The sequence below is a fragment of the Python bivittatus genome, unplaced genomic scaffold (genome assembly GCF_059951505.1).
Source record: "Python bivittatus isolate LINGU-HERP-01145 unplaced genomic scaffold, Pbiv_v1 ctg000020_np1212, whole genome shotgun sequence".
NCBI classification, from domain to species: Eukaryota; Metazoa; Chordata; class Lepidosauria; order Squamata; family Pythonidae; genus Python; species Python bivittatus.
Genome location: NW_028277030.1, coordinates 18526390 through 18550554, shown reverse-complemented (window position 1 = coordinate 18550554; position 24165 = coordinate 18526390). Strand labels below are relative to the sequence as shown.

The 24165-nt window shown below is 40.3% G+C and overlaps 1 protein-coding gene across 3 annotated transcripts in view; it reads left to right on the top strand.

Moving 5' to 3' along the window:
* UBXN2A (UBX domain protein 2A) overlaps positions 1–24165 on the top strand; it is a 31327-nt gene that overhangs the window by 2284 nt on the left and 4878 nt on the right. Inside the window, exons 1-5 of one of the 3 annotated variants that reach the window (XM_015889056.3) lie at positions 7653–7983; positions 12583–12633; positions 19124–19262; positions 23177–23286; positions 23712–23849. In XM_015889056.3, the coding sequence (XP_015744542.1) occupies positions 12593–12633; positions 19124–19262; positions 23177–23286; positions 23712–23849 (428 nt within the window). In that variant the 5' untranslated portion in view covers positions 7653–7983; positions 12583–12592. Of the gene's footprint in view, positions 1–7652; positions 7984–8339; positions 12195–12582; positions 12634–19123; positions 19263–23176; positions 23287–23711; positions 23850–24165 lie in introns of those variants that run through there. The other 2 variants (XM_088135591.1, XM_007433981.4) reach the window with 2 other exon arrangements.

Here is a 24165-nt window from a genome sequence, read left to right as displayed (position 1 = left end):
CCAACCCTCTTCCAACCCTCAGAGGCAGTCCAAAACAATACAGTATGTGTGTACACGCACACACATGTATACAGGTAGTCCTTGACTTACCATGGCATTTGGGACTGGAATTGCCATCACTAAATGATGCAGTCATAGAGCATGACCTCATTGCTTAGTGATGGGAATCCCTGCAGTCCTGGTTGTTGTCATTAACTGAGTCCTACAGTCATTAGGTGGGGAAGCTGGCAGGAAGTCGCAAGTCCAAGGCCCGCAGGCAGATAAGTGGCTACTGCCGGGTGGGGGAGGAAGCGAGGCGGTGCCAGGGGGCGTGGGGGAGGGTTGGGGAGGGTATGTGAGAGGCACTGTGCAGGTTGGGGAGGGTATATGGGGGTGCATGAGAGGTGCGTGGGTCAGGGAAGGTGTGCAGGGGTGTGAGGGGGATGTGAGAAGTGCAGCGCAGGGCGAGTGCATAAGAGTGGGGCACCGGTCAGGCAGGGTGCATAGGGGTTTGACTTTCTGGGGAAGTCGGCATGGAAGGTTGCAAATGGTGATTGTGATCACAGGGCACTTGGCAACCGGTCATAAGTGCAAACAGGTTGCCAAGCACTCAGATCACAATGAGGGTGCTGGGATGGCCATAACTCCAAGGACCAGTGGTAACCACCATTCATTCAGTGCTATCGTAACTTCAAATGGTTGCTGAGCAATGGTCTTCAGTCGAGGACTACCTTATACACGCATATATTAGTATACTATATAATTCAATGGTATTGAAGGGCATGAGACACCATGTAATATTAGGAGTGTCACACTCCCTGACCCCAGTCTCCCCAAAAGTCATCAACAAGTGCAATCAGTGTTGTCTTGGTGATGTACCCAGGCCAGAAACCAGACTGAAATGGATACAGATAATCTGTTTCTTCCCAGGCACTCTGCAGCTGCAGTTGGCCCGTGAAGAATCCTAGAAATCTGACTGTAGCTGCAGGGAACTTTGGTTACATCTGCCAGAAAATCTAATGTAACACTTCCCCCTATTCTTGTTAGATAAATATGTATACATACATATTTTTGAACACCAGTAAATTTATTCTGAATCAAACCAAAAACAGGTAAACATTGCAAATTCCGTGTCTAGAGTTGAAACATTTATTCCAAGAGGGAAATTAACATGGCAAATAGGTGAACATTCTGGACTACGAAGTATTGGAGGACCAAATCCAGCTCCTTTACAAAGAGCAGGAGCATTTCCTTCTTTCTTTTGCTGTGAACTTTTATTTTTCTTAAACTGGTTTTTCTAAGTCGTTTGCTCCCTCTCTTTGAATGTGGGCTCTATTATTTATTTATACTGTACATGCTTCCCCTGGCCACTGCAGTCTTCCCAAGGCAATTTGCAATACTGTATCAACATACTGCAATATTAAAAGTTTGTAAGTTATCTTCAACTTAAAATTCAACAAGAGAATACATTTCTATATATTTATTTAGAGACTTTAACAATAAGCAAGCTTAGCCTATCTATATTATACATAATTTTGTAATACCGTTGAAAAGTATCTTAGGAGAGAAAATAGAGCACGGTGACTTAAAAAGTACTCAGATTATGCTTTCATTATGCGGAATCTCCTTGGACTTTGTTCTTTGAGAACTCATAAAGGCTTTGACTGCATTTAGTGTACTGTATATACTTTCAGTTAATCCTTGAATGTCCCAAAGGAACTCTAGAGGCAATTCTCTCCCTCATTGCTCTTGGCATATTTATGAATCATCTGTGTCACTTGCTTCCCTGAAAACAGTGGTACTACACAGAAACTTACTAGGGGTTGCCAGAATAACCAACCTAATGAAAGGTAATATCAAAATAAAGCTGTAGGCAAAATGTATTAAAAACTCCTGTGGAGTTTACAAGATAAATGAGTCAGGAATCTTGGGCTACAGAATGGGCTATATGAGAATCATGGGTGTTTGCTTAGTTTTTATGGATTGCTTTTAAAGTTGCTGCCTTATTTTCTTAAGGTTTTATATTTTGTTTTGTATTTTAAATGGTTATCTAGTGGTGATTTCATGTTATTGGAAAGCACTTCTACTCGTGCAACACAAGGCATCCAATTTTCACCAATCGGCCCTAATCAATTAAGTTACATTACTTTGAACTTAATCGTGCAACGTTTTGAGTCTCTATTCTCAGTGTCAGTTTTCGGAAGTAAGGAAGCTATAGTATGGATTACTTTTTCATATGGGAAGGTGATTTACACATAAAACCACTATTGGATATAATATTGCTTGGGAGGGAGGGATATGTATGTGCTGTAAATCATCTTGAGTATTAGACAAATTACTAAAAAAAGTTCTAAATAAATAAATCTGTACGTTGAACAATGGATAAAATATTGGTTAAAATGATTTGTCCTTTTCTGCTGAATAAAGCAAATCATCAGAGTTTTAAGAAAATCCAAATTATCTTTCCAAAACTAATTCTTGCATGCTTCCTCAGTTTTTTGGCATATCAACATTTTGATTTGAATTGGAAAATCAAAGAAATGTTCATAGGGGGGTTCATTTTTATAAATGAAGGAGCAGTTACATCATGTAATCAAGCTACCTATTTTATATCTTTGTATTTTCATCGATGTAGAAGAGTCTGGTGTGTCTATGTGCCATATATGACCTGTACTTGTCATTGAACTGGGTAGATCTGCAATTGTCTTGGATGGACTTTGCACTGATGTGTTTCTCATGAAGTTGTGTCTTAATTTGTACATGAATGGTACGGGTCTAGTTTTATTCATTTTTAAATTTCAAAATTTAAAATTAAGACAGTAAAGCAGCATAGATTACAAAGTATATAAAGAGATTTTTCTGGTGGGTGTGTCCTTGAACAGAATTCAGCCCAGAACAACCCAAGGTAAAAAAGATATCCACATTTTTTCACTTTCTTTCCCCCACCATAGCCCCCAGTACCATCTCCCTTAATATTATGTATAAGTTTTCCCAAACGGGGGTGGGAGGGGAGAGATAGAGGAGACGAGAGAGAGAGGAAGTTTCTTTCCTGTTAAGCCAGGCTTTGCTGGATCAATTCCCCCACCAATATGGAAAGACCTTTTGCCCATAGAAAGCTTTTGTTGGTTTCCTGACATTATCATCACTTTCCTGCCCCGTCTATTTTTTATTATGTCTCTTTTTCATCCATATCTTACCTAGAAGCATCCTTAATGAACAGTTCTTAGAGTAAAAATGCAGTTTAAGACTTTGGCGCCGCTATCTATGCAGTATCCCTTAGCTCTACAGATCAAGGCAGTAAAGACCAGGCAAGTCATATCAGTGAAGCCATCTACTTAATGTTAATTTTCTCTTGCAGAGATATAGGATTTGAGTCTTTGTTTATATTACTCTCCCTCTCCGTCACTCCCTTTGTTTTCTGAACTTTATTCACATGAAATTCTCTAACATATGTTCTGCAAAAACAAGTAGTATGTATTGAAAAAAATGCCCAGAAGCCCTTTAAGGATTGGAATCCCTACAAGAGCATTATGAACATGTGGGGAAGCATTTTTCTGAGCAGCTTAGAAACTTACTGCTACCCACTGGTCAATATTTGTCCTGCTTGCCTCCAGTCTGCATTTTGTTCTCAAACAGATGCATCTTTAAATTTCAGGTTGGAAAATTACTTCCCATTATTATGTAAGATTTTCATTTTTTCCCCCCCATTGATGAATAAACAACAGTATGAATCTTTATTTATTTATATTCCAAATTTCGATACCACCCATCTCACAAAAAGTGTCTCTGGGCAGTTCACAATAAGACAGCAGTAAATATTAATTAAAATAAAATAAAAACAATATAAAATACAATACAAATAGAATAAAAACCAAACACATATGCAAATAATATCTTCCAAGAGGTTGATGATCAGTAAGGTGTTAACATATGGGAGCATCTTCAAGGTGCTAGCCCCCCCCCAGGGTTGGTTGCCCCTTTTTTCACCCCATGCCAGTTGGCAGAGCCAGGTCTTGACTGCTTTCCCAAACGACAAGAGAGTTGGGGCCTGCCTCACCTCTGGGGGGAGAGTATTCCATAGGGCGGGGGCCATGGCAGAGAAGACTCTCTTTTTGGACGCCGCCAGTTGACATTCTTTCATCGCCGAGGTCCGCAGCATTTATCACTCAGCCTGATCCTTTGTTAGACTTCTTGTCCTAATATTGATTCCACCATTTCTGGTACAAATTCTGTAAAGATTCACTTGCTATTTGACCAGCACAGGGGACTGAAACAGATCTTGGGAAAGGATTCTGTAAGGAGCCAAACTTTCTGCTTACATGTTTCCCTTCATAGCCCTTGCAAAATTGCTGAGTACCTCTTTTAATAGGGAGACTAATTATGCAGAAAAACCTGAGTCTTCCTCTACATATCTCAAGGGATATCCTTTTTTCCCTACCTGGTTAATCAAGAATGATGTAATTTAGTCCTATGTGAGAAGAAACAACAGAAGGCCTATGTGAGTTATGGAATAAAACAGAGGTGTACAAGCTAGAAAAATAAATCTGTTTCTGGCAGAGTTTGGGGCTGCTGACTGAGAGATGTCTGAAGCTGGGTTCCACAATTACATTCATTATTGATGTTTGTAAATAAACTCAAATGTTACAAACTTCCAATGACCATGTGCTAAAAACCCCTCAGTTTTGGTATGTATTGCATCCTCAGGCTTTCTCACCTTTACAGAAAGTGTTTTAACAAAATAGTTTCTCTGTGGCTAATAGATACATTGATTCCATTAAGTTGTGAATTTGGGATCACAAAGTGGGTGCATTACAGCAAGTCCATGGCAGATATCACGCAACTCCCAGCATTCCTCACCATTGCCTATGATAGCTAGGAGTTGTAGTTAATCAACATCTAGAGGGCCACAGTTTCCTAGCCCTTCTAGAGAGATATAGACATATCATCTGTTCCAAATGAAAATGAACAGTCACAGTTGTGAATGTTTCCCCCCAAACAGGCACCATGATGGGCTGAACCACCAATTTGTAAAGTGGAAGAAATACAGTATATTGACCAAATAAATTCATACTTCACACAGACAACTTCCCACCATTGCAGATAGCTGCATCAGAGAAAAAATAAACTATATCTGATTTTTGCAAACCATTCTTAAATGAGTATCTGGTAATATGGGATGGTTCTGCATTCATTTATCAGATCTGTAGCTATATGAAAAAGTATCCTCCCACTTGGATTTTTTGAATTTTTGCATATCTTGACACTAAATGTTATCAAAGCATCGTTGGATCCTAATGATATAGAAACTGAGTCCAAGTGAATAAATAACAAATGTTGGTGCTTGTTTCATTTATTTCATAACAAAATCATCTAGCCTGTAGCAGGCCAATGTGAAAAACGAATTGCCCCTTAGTTTCAGTGATTGCATTGTTTAGCTGCAAGAATTGTACCCAGGCAATTGGGGATCATATCATGTGACTATGGGAATCTTGTCCCATTTCTCCAACAGCTAAGTAACATTTGAGGTTTTGCTAGCATAAACCGTTCATTTTAAATCCTGCCAGTTTTACTCTGGGGCTTTGATCTGGAGTTTGACTTGGCCATTCCAAAACACTGAATTTGTTCTTCTTTACCCTCTCTCTTGCAGGTTTGCTTTTATGTCTGGGGTCACTGTCTTGACCCACTTGCACTTCAACTGACAGATGACCAGTATTCTCCTATAAAATTCTCTGATACAAGCAGAATTCATTTTCTATACTTTTCTCACCTGTTCATAAACATTTCTCCTCCTGAAGTCTCTGGGGTCTTTCAGATGCTTTCTGGCAAACTTGAGACAAGTGTCAATGTTTTTCTAAGTGATTTCCACCTTGCTACTCTTCCATGAATCCCATTTTTCATCAACTACTTTTCTGAAGATAAAGTCATGAACACAGGCTTGCAGATCCCTGGATGATGTCCTAGGGTTTTCGGTGACTTCATGAATGATGTTATTTCTGTGCTCTTAGAACAATTTTGACAAGAAAATAGCATATCTTCCTTGGGAATATCAAAATAAATATGACTTTCTCATTTTGTAACTCTTTCTTCTCATAGATTTCAGAATACAAACATTAGTTGTTTTTGTATGTAAAAACTAGAAGTGGAGAATCTGTTACTATGCAGAAACTTTGGCTTGAATTCTCATTAACCCTAGCCAGTCTGACTAATGCAAGGCTTGTAGAAATCATAGTCCAAAACATTTGGAGTGCATCAAACCAGAACAAGTACACAATACATGTGGCTTAGAGGTTCACCACCCTTTCTTAATCCCCAAGCATCTCTCCAAAGGAGGTAAGTCAAAATTTTAGGCACCATTTTGCATTTTGGGAGAGCTTGGAGGATTTAAGGAATAACGTCAGTGCGTTAAGGTTTGCAGAGGCTTGTAGCACTCATTTTACCCCTTAAAACTCCTGAAAATTCTTCTCAAAATGGCCATAGTACTACCCCCCCACCCCGGGCCACCTTTCGTAATGTGGTTCATTACATGCCACCCAAAGCTTGGGGCAGTCCTCAGGTGCGGCAACAGATGCTCATCCCTGGGTTAAATGAATAATTCTTATTTTGTTATGGCAACATAAGGCACATTAATCTTATAAGTAACTCAGCATGTTTGAATGACTGTCAAACAATTTAAACATCTTTTGGTCTCTGTTGTTTGTATGGACTGTTGTGATAATCAGTCAACAGAGGATAATGTTACATGGGAGACATAATGCCAAACTCAAAGGTGAGATGTAGTTGAGGATGACACACCATTCTAAGCATGCACCACAGGCAGCAACGACTTTTTAAAAAGTTGTTGGTATGTCCAGTTGCTCTCCAGAATAGTGTTGAACAGATGGCATCACTGGATACACTCAGAAGAGGCAGGCAGAAATTCCTGTAAGTTCATGAATCAGAATTAAATATGTTTTCACTATAAGTAGCCTCAAAGGGTATTGATAAGTAGCTTTTTATTTAAATTGATCTAAAACTTAAATAGATCTAAGCAAACCTATTAGAGATAGCACAACCCACTGTCTTCTGCTCCAAGAGATAATGGCCAGAAAATTATATCCTAATATCCATTAAGAAAAGAGGAGCCAGCCATGTGATGTCAAGCTATGCATTAAGTTTCCACTGTATGCGCTGCCTGTCACTGCCTCATCAAGGGTTTCAGACAGGAGCCTTTACCAGTCCTATTACTGAGTTACAGTCCTTTACCAATGACAGTATTCACATTTCATTCTATGGTTAAATCATAATGCGGCCTGAATTTGACTTAGCATGTTCTGTGAACCTGGCCAACTTTGATTTATTGAAGAAACCATAATTAAGCAAAGCATAGCTTAGCTTGAAATGCAAACCATTCCGTTTGCAGATGGGGTAATGCCAACCTGAAATAGTAAAGTCGACCCCCGCCTCCCCTGTCTGCAATGCCATAGGCTAAGCACAAATTATAGGCTACTTTGTACAAAAGTCCGTGGGTTCTGTATTCATTCCGCAAGAAATTCCGTGGGAACAGCGATTGCGAGTCTGCACATTTGAGCCGCTTTACAGTCTGGACCCTTGTCTCTTTGCTCCAAAGACAATCCCGCCGTGCTCCACGGGGCTTCCTCCCCGCCTATCTGCATTTAGGACAGTGGACAGGCGATTTTCAACAACTGCCGCCGCCACCTCCACATCTCTGCAACCGCGACCAAACTCCGCCGCCGGAGCATTAAACTCGCGCCGCCGACAAGGGCGATACGGTACAGATAGCGCGTCCAGAAGCCGCGGAGACCTTTCCGCCCGCTCCTCCCTCCGGTTCGACAGCCAGCAAGGTCCTCCCTTCTGCGGGCGGAAAAGGAGCCCGATGCTGCCCCTGCCCGACGCGCTGGTCGCCGGGGCTCTGCGCAATCGATTCGAGATATCGTAGCGTGGCGGCCGCCGGCGGATCCGACTTCTCCCCTCTGGATGACATCCCTCTCTGGGGAGAGGGAGTAGGTGAGTGTTGTGGGAGGGAACGACGCACCGGCCTGGGGAAGCCAGCGAGGGTCTTCCGCAGCGTGGAGCGGAGCTCCCGGAGCTCGAGCCGTTATGCAAAGCGAGCCCAGGCGGGCGCTGCCGGAAAGCGAAAGTTGGCGCCCGAAGCAGAGAGCGGCCGCCCACCCGGCGGGAAGCGTGACTCGGCACCTTGGCCGGGCGCGGGAGTGCACGGGTTTGGCCAAGTTGCGGGGAAAGTGGAAAGAGCCTACCTTGCCCCGTGGGAAGGCCCGGGAGTGGATGCTTTCGCAGGGGCAGGACAGACAGCAGCAGCAGCTCTTTTTATTTCGGGGGTGGGTGGGGAAGGGAAGTCGGGCGTTTGGACGTCCAGGCCGGTGGTAACTTAAGCGGTTTCTAGGAGAAGGTGCCCGAGTGCTGCTGACGTTCACTAGCGCCGCCCGGTCGGGCTGCAATGTTTCGTGGTCGAGACAAGTTCTTTAAAAGGGTGCTGATTCTGCAAAATGCAGTTTGGCTGAGCTCACAGATCGCGCTAAACCACGGTGTAGTTTGTGTGGCTTTGGGCGATACCCAGCTGTGGTTTATTGGGCGACATACGCGTAACTGAAAGGTGGTGCCTCGCAGCCAGTGCACCCTGTCAGCCGCCTCGCCCTCTGCCATGTATGCGAATTGATTCCGCTTATTGATTCAGAAGCATCACTTAGAAGCAGCCTCTGGAGAGTTTGTTAAGGCGGGATGCTGTAGGTGTTAGGATCAGAGCCTCCCCTCCCCTTCTGATTTATGTTCCTCAGAAGTGAAGAAAAAGAAAACGTCTTTTTCCTGCTGAGGAAAAAGAAAATCCATATTGAGAAATAGCTTCAGTATGCTAATTGAAGGTGACAAAATAATTGTAAGCTTTCAGTGTGAATTCTACAATATGCTACAGGGAAATGGGACTGGCTAGGCTAATTTATGGTTGGGTGGGTCTGCAAACCCAAGAAGTTGGGTTTGTTCAGTAAACCATGGTTCAGTTAATTGTGGGGTGCTGTGTTGTGTTGGATGTTGGCAGTGATGGGTCAGGAAAGTAAGATGGGAACATTTGGGGAGGGAGAAGAATGCGATACAGGGGCACAGAATCCTTGGCAAGTGCTTAACTCTTTATACCTAGAACTTCAGCTTTAAGATTCAGATAAGATTAAAAAACAATCATCTACATTGCAGCATAAGCCCTTCATTTTTGCTTTACCGAATGTTTCCTATCAGTACGGTATATTTGGATTGTTCAAATATCAAAGGACTGCTTCTGCTTCTTCTGTTTGTTCTGTTATAAATAGATTAAAATCTCAACAGCCTCCTGCTCTTTATCTCCCTCTACTTATGCCATGTGAACCTTAGTTGATTTTGTACCAAAACACTGCACACTTGTTTCTCGTTAGCTGTGTGCAGCTTCGTCCTTTTCCTTCAGTGCAACAGTGTCTTAATTTCCTGGTGCTCAGAAAAGTGCACTACTCTTACTAGAAAAATAGGGCTTTGAATATTTCTGTTGCTAATCTGTCAGAAGTCGCTTAAGTCCTGCATACAGTGACATTTTTAGAAGCGATGTGTTTTCTGGACTCATTTCAGTGGGACTTTAGGTGAGATATGGTACTGAAACTTCTTTGATTGTCTTGATGGATGACCTGTACTGGAAAATTGTATGAGGACCTGGTCATTCTCCTGGACTTCTCAGCAGCTTCTGATAACACTGACCATAGCCAGATCAAAAAGGCAGAGTATAAATCAAATAATATCTTAAGAGTAGATCCATGTGTAGCATTTTGCTATAATGTGATTTCTCTTGGCAAATGTATAGCATATACCTAGTCAGTTTGGCTTATTGGATTAACTGGTTTAACAAATCATGACTTAATATAATGTGAGCCAGATCACTGGGTTCACACAAGAGTCCTTAGCTATGATTTAATTATGATTTATTGAGTAAATATCATTGGATGGGTTCACAAAATATGTTAAGTTATAAACCATCATTTACCAACTACAGTGGCTTAGTTCACATGTCCTAATTTAAAACCAAAGAAACTTCATTATGGCTTTGCATGTTGTGAGAACCTGGACAATGTAGGGCCATGCTGGCTTGGAATTTTAGGAAATATAGTGCCAGCATATTTGGAAAGTAGCAGAGTGGGGAGGTTTGGTCTGAGGTATTTTGGAATAGAACATGTTTTTAAAGGGAAACTTCATTGCAAAGCCACCAACTTGAATTCAGTAGCAAATCTGAATTTGAAAACTGATTTTAACATGTATTGCAGATAATTAACCCTTCAAGAAAGCTTGATTTTTTTCTGTGTAGTGTGACTTTAGGCCAGGTATTCTCTTTCAGTTCTGCCTATATCACGGGGCTGTTGATGCACATATAAACATAGGAAAGGCCTGTTGTAAGCTATGTTATGCCCTTAGAAAAAAGGTAGGATAAAGATGTTATAATAAATACATTAGTATTACTAAAATTCAACTACTGCTATATTGCATTGGATGACTTAACATTTTTTTGTTCCCAACTGTTAAAAAAGCAATTTTTCTTCTCATTTATCTATCTGCTTGGGGACGTTAATATAATTATGTGAAAAAGTATTTGCTCCTTTCAGATTTTTGTCTGTCCTGCCAAAATCACTCAGTGATTACAGCATAAAATAATCCCTCACAAAGGGATTGGGTCACAAAGAACCCAACAACAGCATCTAGGGATCTACAGTTTATCTCACCTAGGCTAACATCAGTGTTCATGAGTCTACCTTCAGAAAAGCACTGGGTAAAAAATGTGATTCATGGGGGAGTAGCAAGGTGGAAGCCATTGCCCATTAAGAAGATAATTACTGTTTGTCTCAAATTTGCTGAAAAGCATCTGGATGACGCTGCAGATTTCTGGAGGGACATTTTATGGACAGACGAGTCAAAAATGAAACTTTTGGGGCGACATAGATATTGTTCAATTAGATGGAAATCAAACATTGTGTTCCACAATAAGAATGTTATACCACTTATCAAGCATGGAGATGGTAGTATCATGATTTGGAGATGCTTTGCTGCCTCAGGACATGAATGACTCAGCATCATTGAAGGAATCTTGAATTCTGGTTTCTATCAGAGAATTCTACAGGAGAATACTACCCCAGCTGTCTGTCAGCAGACACAAAAGTTGATCATGCAGCAGGACAATGATCCTAAACGTACAAGAGAATGGATGAAAAAAACAACTGCATGTGCTAAGACCTGAAACAAGCAGTTCATGGCTGCAAACCCTCAAATGTTACAGAGTTGAAGCTAGCTGCCATGAGGAATAGGGCACCATTTCCACATAGTGATGTGAGCAATGGACCACCAATTACAGAAAGTAGGGTTGGTTGCAGTTACTTCAGTTAAAGGACTTTGCAAGCAGTTACTGAATCTAAGCAGGCAATTACTTTTTTCATGCTAGCATATTGCATGTTATATGAATTTGTTTATGAAATAAAAGAACGTTCTCCAACTTTGATGCTGTTTATTCACTCAGATTCCTATCATTAGGACCAAGCTGAAGCTTGGAAAATATTTGGTGGCAAAGATATGCAAAAATTTAGCAAATCCAAAAGGGGACAAATACTTTTTCTATAGCACACTAGCTAACATGACTAGCAGTCAACCACAGCCTTGTGGTATGTAAATTGTCTGAAGCTGTCAAAGTTGATTACCATTATTATAGATTGTGATCACAAATTCCATAATTTAACTACAGGTAGTTCTCATTTAGTGACTGTTTGCAGTTATGACAGTGATGAAAAAGTAACTTTGCAACCAATCCCCACATTTATGACCTTCGCAGGTCTGTAAAGCAAAGGAAAGCTGAAGTAAGATCATAAGCACTGGTGGTTTCACTTAGCGACTGGTTCACTTAACAATCAAGTTTCCAGTCCCAATTGTGGTTGCTAAATGAGGACTACCTATATACACACTGTGTGAATGAGTATTTTACTGCAATAAACTTAAATATGTATGTACTTTTAGTGAGCAAATATGCTCATTTTTTCAGAATGAACTACTGGTGTACTAACAAGAGGAGAAATTGGCCTGTCTTATAGTTACAGCACATCTCTGGAATCCTTGCAGCAAAACTGTCCATGGATATAGTTACAATTGCATAGGGAGAAAACAAAATGGGATGAGAAAGAAAAGAATGTATAAAAAGAAGAAATTGACATGTATGTGCAAATATAAGAGATTTCAGTCTTTAAAAAAGCAAGGCTAAAGTATTCTATTTTAATCCCTCCCTTTAATATATATTTTTTGAACTGGGGTTTTGGCTGCATTGAAAGTGCACTTTGAAAGCCAGTATGCCTCCCAACACTGATTAGGCAATTTGGCTTTTGCTGATAATTTAAATGAGGGAGGGGAGGGAAGTCAGGTCCTTTATACAGTTAGCAAACATCAGCAGCCACTTTACTCCAGAGTAAACACTTTGTGAATTGGAAAGAAACTTGCTCACCTCCTGTCTTGGATTACTTAAGCATGTAATTAATCAACTAGTTTAAGTTTGGCATTAGAAAGGTGGTTCTCTTTCATGATGGTAATACTTTGTTTTCACATTAGGTGGAACAGAATGCAAGAAGTTGACAAAATTGAAACTTTGAATCCACAATGGTAGGTAGATTTTACTACTTTGATTCTTACTTATTAATAAACTTAATAAGATCACAAGCATATTTTTCAGCTAGTTTTCTGTGTAATATATGAGGCTAGTATCATTACCCTGTTGTTTAGAATAGAGTAAAAGCTGGAAGTAGATGCTTCAAGAAACAGTCCTCTGAAGCTTTTAGTTGCCACTAAGTCAGCTGTTTTGGGGCACCCGCCAGTGTCAACTGCTTTCAGGTTTTGGAGGAGGGAGGTGCTTTGACTGAAGAATTACTCTTTGGCCTACCAAGGAAATCAAGATAGCCAAGATCAATAGCAATGCTGATTGGAAGAAGTTACTTGTAATCCAACACATCCAGAATTGTAATCAACCCAACCACATTATGGGATGACTATTCTAAATAAGTAGGTTTCTGGAGAAGAATTAACCCCACAGAAATCAAAAGGAATTGCCCAAATGAAGAGACTTGTAAAATTGCAAGGACAACACAGACTGAAGTCCCTCTTATATTGTACAGTCCAAAGCAGATGGTTACATACCAAAGGATTTGTGGTAGACGTGTGAAAAGCCTTTGATTTCAAAACAGCTGTTTCAAGTTCAAGTAGGGCTGTTCCAATCTCACTGGCAGTCTTCCAGAATTGCTCCAAACTCTCAGAAGTATTCTGAGCTTGAAAAGACCCCTGCTTTGGACTTAAGACTGAAGTGTGAATGCACATTTAAAATATAGAAGGCAGGGCATGGAGGCTGGACCCCTCTGTGTACTTGTTGCATGTGCACGGAAGAGCTAAAGTAAACAAAGATGTTTGGGATTCACTGTGTCAGAAGTAATCAGGTTTTCTATAGATACAGGTAGTCCTTACCTAACGACTGCATTTGGGACTGGCAACTTCATTACTAAGGGAGACATCACGTGACTGCAATGGACTTACGGCATCACTTCCCATTCAGTCATTAGGCCAGTAACCGTGGGTTGTTAAGCGAGACATCACGTGACTGCAACTTGCAATTTTACTGCCAGCTTCTCCATTAACTCGTCAGAAGTCGGCTGTGAAGTGTGCAAATGGCAATCACATGACCACAGGATGCTGCAACAGTCATAAACACCCATTGGTTGCGAAGCACCTGAGTCTCGATCATGTAACTGTGGGGACACTGTGACAGTCGTAAGTGTGAGGACCAGTCATAAAGTTACTTTTTCAGCGCCATTGTAACTTCGAACAGTTGATAAACAGAGCAGTTATTAAGCGAGGACTACCTATATCTGGAAAGAGGTAAGATTTTGAAATATGTTTGGGGACCAGTAAACGCAGTGATTGCACTGACAGCATAATGATTCCAACCATATTTTTCCGACAATAAGACGCCCCCATGTACAAGACGACCCCCACTTTTCCAACCCAAAATTAAGAAATCAATATTTTAAAGATAGTGCAGAACACATTTTTATTTAGTAATTAGTTAACATTTACCTGATACACTCGGTGGGAGGAGGTCCAGACCGTCTCTCTGCAGCTCTATTTCCAGGCTCTTTTGCATAACTGATTACATTCAAGCACGAGTGCTTGTCTCTGCAAACAGCCTTCCTCCAATTGGTTTGTTCAGCATCAGCTGACATCAGTTACATCAGGCTCGTGATTGGAGGAAGTCTGTTTGGGAGACAAGCTATTTCACTCGTGATTGGAGGCTAGCAATAGGAGGAAGCCTCTCTGCAGAAACAAAGTATGGGCAGTTTTGCAACTGCGCGATTCTCAGCTGACTTCCTTGAATAAGACGCCCTTCAATTTTTAGGGTAAGGATTTTAGAAAAAAGTATCGTCTTATAGTCGGAAAAATACGGTAATATTGGAATTTCTTAATGTGCTCTAACATTGCTGTTAAAATTTAGATTACATGAATAATAATCTTGATTGTTGTTCTTTGTTAAGTTTTCATTTGTTAAAACGACTTTAGTCTAGCCTTCCCCAATCTAGTGTCCTGTAAATTTCTGGGGCTTCAATACCCACAATCTCACACTACCTGAGGACTATGCAAATTGACATATTTTGTCAAATGGTGGACCATATTTGGAAAGCATCAGGACGGGAAAGCCTTCCTTAGTTATTATTTCTTAGTTGCAGGTTTCTATTTCTTTTATCCATTGTTCAGCTGAGTCTTAAGTTTTTTCAGAGTAGTAGATTTCCTTTTCAATGTTTTCTATAATCCTGAAGGAACAGTTGCTGCAACTACAGATTTAAGCAAGTGATACAATTTGTATTAAACTAATTATTAACTTTTCTTCTTCATAATAAAGTATTGAGTTACACTTGCCATTAAAGAATAAAGCTGCTGTTGGCTGAAGATTTGGGAAGAGAAGGTTCCATTTTTAAAAAAACAATTCTGCATGTAGAAAAGACAGATTGTGTTTCCATCCCATCCCCTTGATAACTGCATCTATATTTTCTAGGAGGAGGAAATATTTTCTTAGTGTTTTGTATGATTGCACATATGCTAGCAAGCAAACTTAAAGGATTATGTGCTGCTTCTCTTTTGCTTCATTATGTTACACTTTTTTCATGAATGAAAAGATTTTTATATATGGCATGAGTTCAACTTCGATCTTTTGTAATCAGGGTAGTTGCTTAACTATATTTCATTATATGGCGCTATAGTGAGATAATAAACTGTTACAAAAGCTGTGCTAGACAAGCTGACAGCTTGAATGATTACCAGAACAACCCTACATCATATGGCAGTGAGACTAGAGATGTACTTCCATACACCATCAAAAGGCTGCCATATGCAGTGTCACGGGGAAGAAAAATTAAAAATAACATGAAATGACAGCTCTTCTCAGCATCCTTAGAAACGCCACTATGGTAAATAAGCAGTTCCAGAACTATGCTATTGTGACCTACAGCCATGGAGACAGGGATCTCATGTTAACTAAGCAGGGCTCCCAACCACAGCCTATACACTACAAACAAGCGCAGCGTGTTGCAAGAAACCTCCAGTACGAATGTCTAACTGTCTACAGCCAGCACCCACAGCAGCCAGTAGAGCGGGAAATGCAGAGCATTCGCTGTATGATTAGCTGATGACAGCAGCCAGCTGTGGTTCAAGTGTTGGGGAAGAAAGAGTGGGATTGTTCAACAGATGGCACAATACACAGAGTGGGCCACAAATCACTTTACTGAAGCTGAAGGCACCGTTGGTGTTCCACGCTCTTGGTATTTGTCATTCTTTCCCTGGCAATGGGCTGGGTGGCAGTGGTGGTGGCTGATTCCAATGTTATGTATCCACAGACATCCTTCAGACAAATGTTTGAACTCCTGCACTTGTTGTTTTAAGGCACCACACTTAACACAGAGAGAGAAGATACATCATACCAAACGTATCTAGAGTGGCAAAAGAAAGTTGTTTAACCCAGTAGATCTATCTGTAGTCCTGCAGTAGTGTAACCTACAGTGTTTTCTGACCTTAATCTAAGTCCTATTAATATATAGAGAGATTCTGGTCTAACAAGTGACACCCTAAATTAGAGAAGGAGGGAGGACAGTTGTATGTGATGTAGAAGGTCCTGTTTGTCTTGGAGGAGGAGGAGGAGGAGGAGGAGGAGGAGGAGGAGGAGGAGGAGATTTTTATCCTGCCTTTTTTATATACAACTCAATGCGGCAAACATACCTAATACTCCTGCCTCCTATTTTTCCCACCACAACAACCCTGTGAGGTAGGCAGGACTGAGAGAGACTGGCCCAAAGTCACCCAGCTGGTTTTCATGATGCTAGACAAGCCTTTCCCTACATGATGCCTCCAGATACATTGAACTGCCTAGATTACTTTAAATACAATCAGCCATGTAAAGATTGCCATGCTAGATCTTTAGCTTTAGATATAGATATATAGATATCTATATTTAGATACAGATATATCTAAAAGGTAAAAAAGATTTGAAGTAAATTTTGCAACTAAAGCTGGGATTTATAACTTTCACCAACTGAGTTAAAATGAAATGAGATTTACATGTAAGCTTATTTTGAAAATAACTATTGTAAATCTAACTTTATAGATTTATAGTCAGAGACTACAGTGGTACCTCTACTTACGAACGCCCCTACTTATGAATTTTTCGAGATACGACCAGCTCCGGCCCCAACAATTTACCTCTACTTACGAACTCGCCTCAACTTACGAACTGCGGCCATTTTTCCACCCGTGCCACGTGGTCCGCGGCCATTTTTCCACCCGTGCCACGTGGTCCGCAGCCATTTTTCCGCCCGTGCCACGTGGTCTGCGGCCATTTTTCCGCCCATGCCACGTGGTCCGCGGCCATTTTCCGCCCATTCCACATGGTCCATAGCCATTTTTCCGCCCCTGACGCATGGTCCGTGGACACCGGAACGGATTAACGGTAATTACATTGAACCTTATGGGAAAATTTACCTCGACTTGCGACCAACTCGACTTGCGATCAGAGTCACGGAACGGATTAAGTTCGTAAGTAGAGGTACCACTGTAAAAGATACCAGTTCAGTACACAATGAAAGATAAACAGTAGAGACAGAATGGCAATAATATTCCAAGACTATAAAAAATAGTTTTGTAATCCTCCTCCCCTGGGTAAGAATCAGACTTTAAGCCTCCCACTGGTAATAGCAAGGGAGCAAAGTTCACTACAGACAGTCCTCACTTAACGACCCTAATTGGGACTGCCACTAAGTGATGCGGTCGCTAAGTGGGAAATCGTGTGACCGCAACTCTGCTTTCTGGCTGGAAAAAGACAAGACTACTGAGATTCACACCTTTGGCCTTTATTGCGTCCTAACTACTCCCCCACCTTTTGAAATGCTCAAGTGCCTTACTGGCTTGTACACGTTGAAAGCAATCCGATTGCACCAGCAGCCCGGGGCTAGGAGCCACAGGCACACTACACAAACAGCTTACAATATTCTCTTGAAATCTCTTCATCTCTACTCTCTCTGCTCTGCTGTGCCCAGGGGCGGGGGAGAAAAAAACCCAAATAATTTCTGTAGGCAGTCTCCCCCTTACCTGAACTTTTCCCTCTTTGCTCTCAGTGTGTAGAAGAGCAAACAGCATGCTCTTTTGAAATCCCTCTCCAATCTCTCCGCTCTGCAGGGTGGGGGGAGCAAGGGATTTCTGTAGCCAATCTCTTCTTTGCCAAACCCTCCTCCTGCCCAACAGAGTGGAGAGATTGGAGAAGAGATTTCAAGAGAGTACTGTAAGCTGTTTGCATAGAGCACCTGTGGCTCCCAGAGCTGGGTTAGCAGCTGATCACATTGCTTTTGATGTGTAGAAGAGCAAACAGTGTGTTCTCGTGGAATCTCTTCCTTTCCTCTCCAATCCGTCTGCTCTGCAAGGGGGAAAAACAAAAAAAACACAGGTCAGACACGGGACGACGCATACTGACTGTAATGGCAATCACGTAACTGAGGGACACTGCGAAGGTTATAAATGGTTGTAAATGGGCTGTAAAGTTATTTTTTCAGCACCTTCATAACATTGAACGGTCTCTGAACAAGTGGTCAATAAGTGAGGACTACCTGTACTTTTCTGGAAATTTCAGTTGAAACATCTGCAAATAAGAAACAAAGAGCTCATGTTTCTAACCAGCATGTGCTACAAATGGGAAGTGGAGGTATGAGCTTTGAACGTTAAACATAAAGAAGGGGAACCAACATAAACCTATAAACCTCACAGATTAATAGTTTCCTAATCTGATTTAGTCTGGAAATTATTTTTTCTACTCATAAAAGTAACTGAAGTCTTATGCACACTTACTAGCCCTGTTCACTTATCTGTCTCAAAAGGAAGTAGTATGTCATGCAAACAGTGTATCCCAGTTATCAGTCAGAATAAAGGACTGATTTTAGCAAAAATAACCTTGAGATTGTTGGGGGCTAAATTTACACTCTCAAGTCAATCTTGTGGATACAAAGAGGAGATCCTGCAGCAATCACGCTAAGAAAGTTTTGTAAACACTCTGTCTCATATTCTATCTTATTTCCTTCTCTGGAGGCTGGAAGGGGGCAAAAAGAAGTGAAAATTGGTAAATTGCCTTCCTGATCCTTGTTCTACTGGCACCAATCCCATTTGGACCACCATGGATTTTTGCAGAAAGTAACAACCTCCTTTGCAGTGACTGAGAGGGCAGTGGCCCTCCATATTTGACCAGGACATCTCTGATTGTAAACTGCTGGTTCATAGGGGTGTTAAGCCTGTGTAGCAGCTTATTAGGATTCAAAAATAATTTCTAGGGGAAATTGCTTTCAAATATATCTGGTTATCTATTACTAGAACTGTATTTGAAATTGAGAAAGTACTCTTTCATGGTTGGATTGATCTGGAATAGTCTTATGTAACTCAGCACTATTAAAGATATTCTACATGTGGATGTATTTCTGAAATGTTTAACAGATCTGTGAGAAGCAAATTTACCAAAACCTATAGGCTATGTTTAACTCAAACAATACATTTTATATGACTTTTCCATTTTACTCTGCAGGATTTGCCAATCCAGAACTGATGGCCAAATTCAGAATTGTACCAAGCAGAATGATTGTGGTGATTGTATTGATGACCTTTTCGAAGAAGCTCAGAAAGCTGGAGCTGTATGCATAGAGCAGGCTAAAGTTAAGTCTAAAGTAAGTGGATGTAGGGTTGTAAGATGTTGCAGTCATTTAACAATTATAACAGTTTTTATTTAGGCAGTAGTATTTTCCCCTAAAATCGACCAACAGCCCAGTAGTCAACTAAGAAAGAGAGGAAAATGAAGTAGGAAAAAGAAGTTAAGCTGAGATAAGCACAGCATAGATTATACCAGATAACAGGCTAAAACATACTGCAGTTTGGACTTGGGTGCTGTTTGGACTCCAACTTGGGTCAGATTATGATTAAATAACCAGTATTCAGTATGTTTGTGAAGAGTGCATCCATGGATGACAATTGGAGGAATGCTATTATTATTCTCCTACACAAAGGGGAAAGTAGCAATAATTAATGTAAAAACTACAAGGAGATTCATTTGTTAAGTGTCCCTGGAAAGGTGTTTGGCAAAATTCTGATTATCACCTTTTCTTTTTGTTCAGTGAGCAACATTTAGGAAGTGCAGTGCAGCCAGAGTGTGTACAGAGCAGATTAATGCTCTTGAGGTCATTGAGAAATGCATGAATGTGAAAAAGAAAGCTACTGTATGTCTGTTGAATTAGGGAAGTGTAATGAAATGAATACTGTAGGCTTGAATTATGGAATGTCTTGTGTGATTATGGAGTGGAAGGATGATTGGTGAAGGCAGTAAGAATGGTATATGATGGAAATAAAGCCAGTTTGGTTTAGTGGTTAAGGTACCAGATTAGAAAGCTGTAGTGGCAATGCGGAAGACCATTATTATTTCAAGGAGTTTAGGTGACATAGTTTGATTTCTCCTGCACATATAAAAAATCATCATAATGTTTAGCTGGCTTGTTTTTCACTTTTCCTTAGAAGTGTGGGGTAGAGGCAAAACCCTTGTTTGGATTGTTTAGGTTAAGCACTAGCTTATCTTTACAGTTCTCAGGCTCTGGAATCTTTTGATGAGCAGGTACAACATCTGGTCAAGGTCACTTTCAGAGCCCTGACTCCAAAACAGAGTCATGGGATTGCAGTGCCAGACTTTGATAAAAAGCCCTGGCATTGCCCCTGGAATGGGGAGCATGGACACAGGCCTTGGGACTAGGCACTCTGTAATCTAAGCCACCTTGGGGTCTCTCCACTGTCACCTTTATGGTAGCTCCCCACACTAGGAGAAGAGTTTTTATCACCTTGATTGGTATGTTATGTTTTTATAGCATTTTTATTTTATTTATTATCAAACTTGTATGGTGCTGCTAATTCTTATATACCTGTTTAAATCTGTTTGCTAGAGTTAGCAACAAAGGTTAACATCTCCTTATCTACTGATGTGTTCACTGTCTCTGGATCTAAAAGGACTAAACAAGAACCGCTTGTCTTGCAAGTGCTTTGACAACTGGCAAAATAAAAGCAGGAGACTGTGAGTTCTAGGCCCGCCTTAGGCCTGAAGGCTGGCTGGGTGACTTTGGGCCAGTCACTCTCTCTCAGACCAGCTCACCTCACAGGGTTCTTGTTGTTGTGGGGAAAATAGGCAAGAGGATTAAGTATGTTTGCTGCCTTGAGTTATTTATAAAAATAATAAAGGTGGGATAAAAAATAATCTAAAAAAAAAAAGGAAAGCATAGTTCAACACTGAGCAGGGGGTAAGACAAGAATATATGATTTCCCTTGGTTATTTAATGTATTTGTGTGTGTGTGTGTGTGATGCTTGTAGTGGTGTGAATACATTTTATACACAATGTCATGTTGTTGCTTGAGAGCCTTGAATGATTTGCTATGACTGTTAGACTGTATGATGCAATGAGCAGTGTGGCTTTAGAAATAAATGTAAAAGATCAAGGTAGTTGTGTCTGAGATGGGAAATGCAGTGAACAATTACAAGGTGGACATAGATGGCAAAAAATAGAGCAAGCAGATGAATTTTTGTAGTGTGGTAGAATGAGAAAAAGAATGGAAAAATTTTAGGATGCACAAACGCTAGTAGAAAAATAGTGGGTACAGTGGTACCTCTACTTACGAACGCCCCTACTTATGAAATTTTCGAGATATGACCAGCTCCGGCCCCAAAAATTTACCTCTACTTACGAACTCGCCTCTACTTACAAACCGGATCCGCGGCCATTTTCCCTGCTGCCACGCGGTCGCGGCTTCCTGTGGGCAAGATAGCGGTAGCAAGGAGACTTTCGGTGAGGCTTGTGGTGTGTTTTGTGGCATTTGGAAGGTTTTTGTGGCGTTTGGAAGGTTTTTGAGGTTTAAAAATAAAATTCGTATGTTTCAGAACTGTTTAGCCGTATTTACATTGAACCTTATGGGGGAAATTTACCTCGGGGTGCGACCAAATTTGGAGGGCGGATTAGCTGTATTTACATTGAACCTTATGGGGGAAATTTACCTCGGGGTGCGACCAAATTTGGAGGGCGGATTAGCCGTATTTACATTGAACCTTATGGGGAAATTTGCCTCGTGGTGCGACCAAATTCGGAGGGCAGAACGGATTAACCGGATTTACATTGAACCTTATGGGAAACTTTACCTCGACTTGAGACCAACTCGAGTTGCAACCAGAATCACGGAACAGATTAAGTTTGTAACTAGAGGTACCGCTGTAGTTTATGGTCTGTTGCAAGGAATGAATGTTGGAAGAAGAGAAAATGGTTGTGCATACGAGCTTCCTTCTCCCCACCATGTTACTTGGGTGAGTTAGAACTGCACATGTCAAGAGGAACATCACAGTCAGTTGAATGCAGCAGAACTGGGTTGTTTCAGAAGCGTGGGTGGTAAAACAGGAGGATTACTCAAGAATAAATGAGTAATGAATGAAAGTACATTGAATATAAAAATGGTCAAATCTAGAGAGGGTGAAGGAAGATCAAACTGCAAAATAAATACATGAAGAGTGAACGGGTCAAGGGGAAGCAAAGGCCAAAGTCATGGTTGGATGGAGTTGATGAGATCCTCCAAAAGAGAGAAATGAGTAGCTTAAAGAACAAAAAGCAGCGGGTGAAGTGATATATGGGCATGGTAGAAGAGGGAAAGTTTACAAAGATCAAAAGATACAGTGAAAGATGTTGATGTACACAGGCATTTTGGAATGTTCTTTGTGAGGATATATTGCTCATACACTATACAAACAAGCATATATATTTTTACAGAAGAAAAACAATATCCACTTATTGTCTTGTGTGTATAAAGAATTTCAAAGTTCATTATTGAGGTGGATTATGAGGTAGTATATACTTCAAAGTTAAAATATTTGCCCATAGATAAACATTATTAGTAAGACTTTGGTTGCAACTGTGTGAAGGAGGTAGGATACATAAGATGATAAATAACATAAGAGAGTAAAATTGCGTATTTTGTAGTCCCTAATTCTTCTGGCATATAACACACAACATGCTAAAATGTGAAAAGGGGAAACAAATTGCCAATTAGAATATTTGCTTTATTGTTTTACAAACTGTTTAATACTATATCATTGCCACTCACTATGTACAAATATGCAGATTTTAGATTAGTTAAAACATTTGGTTTGTTATTTTGGGACTTGTTTAATATCATTGCTATTTACAGAGTTTAGATTTTTCTGGGTGTTACTTTAAACTTTCAACATTGATTCAGGAATCTAACTAATTTATTCTTGTTGATAGTGTTTGCAAATGGAACTAGGTCCAGTTGTTACAAAGCCAATGTGATTAATCAATTCTTTTTTGAAGTGAAGTGGTAGAATATTGAATGCATGCAAAAGGTCCTTGGTCCAAACCCCGACATCTGCAGATAAAAAAGGATATATTTTTGTACCTAGGTGAATTGTTGCTAGTCAATAAACATCATATTAGGCTATATGGACATACAGTCTGGCTTGATATAAAACTGTGTTAGTCAAGTTCTCTGTATTCTTGCATAAATAATGTAGCTCAGCTCTTGATATAACAGTAGTTTCATTTTACAGGCTGATACAATTATTAAATTATGGAAAAATGGATTTACAGTAAATGATGGTGAACTCCGAAGTTACACAGATGTTGCAAACCAGCGCTTCTTGGATTCCATTAAAAAAGGGCAAGTCAGCTTTGCATTAATGGGGTTTGTACATTATACTCTGAAGAGATGCCCAGTTTGGACAACATTCTGGATGCACTATCTACTCAAAACTTGTATAAATCCAAACTATTTTTTTTTAAATGGTACCTCCTTTTTGAAATACATGAAAGACCAACTAAAATGGAATAGAAATGTTTTGTAATACATTTGCGGAATGGTGGGGTGTTTCAGTGGCCAAAGTATGGCATGCTGATATTTAAATGCAAAAATGGTCTTGTGGTATGTAGAGATGCTTCATTATTGTACAGTATATGGGAAAAAGGTAAGGGGGAGAAAAAACTGAAAACAAAATGTTGGATTGTAATATATTTTAAAGTAATCGAAACAATGATCTTTATGTTTCAACTACCAATATAGAAATGCTCTATTTCTGTCGCTTTAAGGGAGCTGCCTCTTGAATTACAGAAGTTTTGTGATAAAGAAGAGGTGGATGTAAAGGTGGATGATAAGAAGGATGAGTTATATACATCGCAGAAGCCAGTGTTCCATCCTTTCTCTGGACCAGGATATCGATTGGGAAGGTGAGCAGCCTTATGCTTTTAGTAATTGAAACTGGCTCATGAAATAAATGAAGGTCATTGTTTTCTTTCATTCTTTTACATTTCAAACCTACGCCTGTTTATCTTTGAGTAAATCCCATAGGATGTAATGTGAATAAGATGGCATCTGTATTTCTAGATTTTGATTGCACCTTGTGAAGGAGACTTCTACAGAGTATTTGTTTCAATCTTGAAAATATTGCTGCCTTTCAGTATCCTGTCTCAGTACCAAATAACCAGTTTAATATTACTAAAGGAAAAAGAGATCCAGGAATACCAACAAGACCCATAGCAGTAG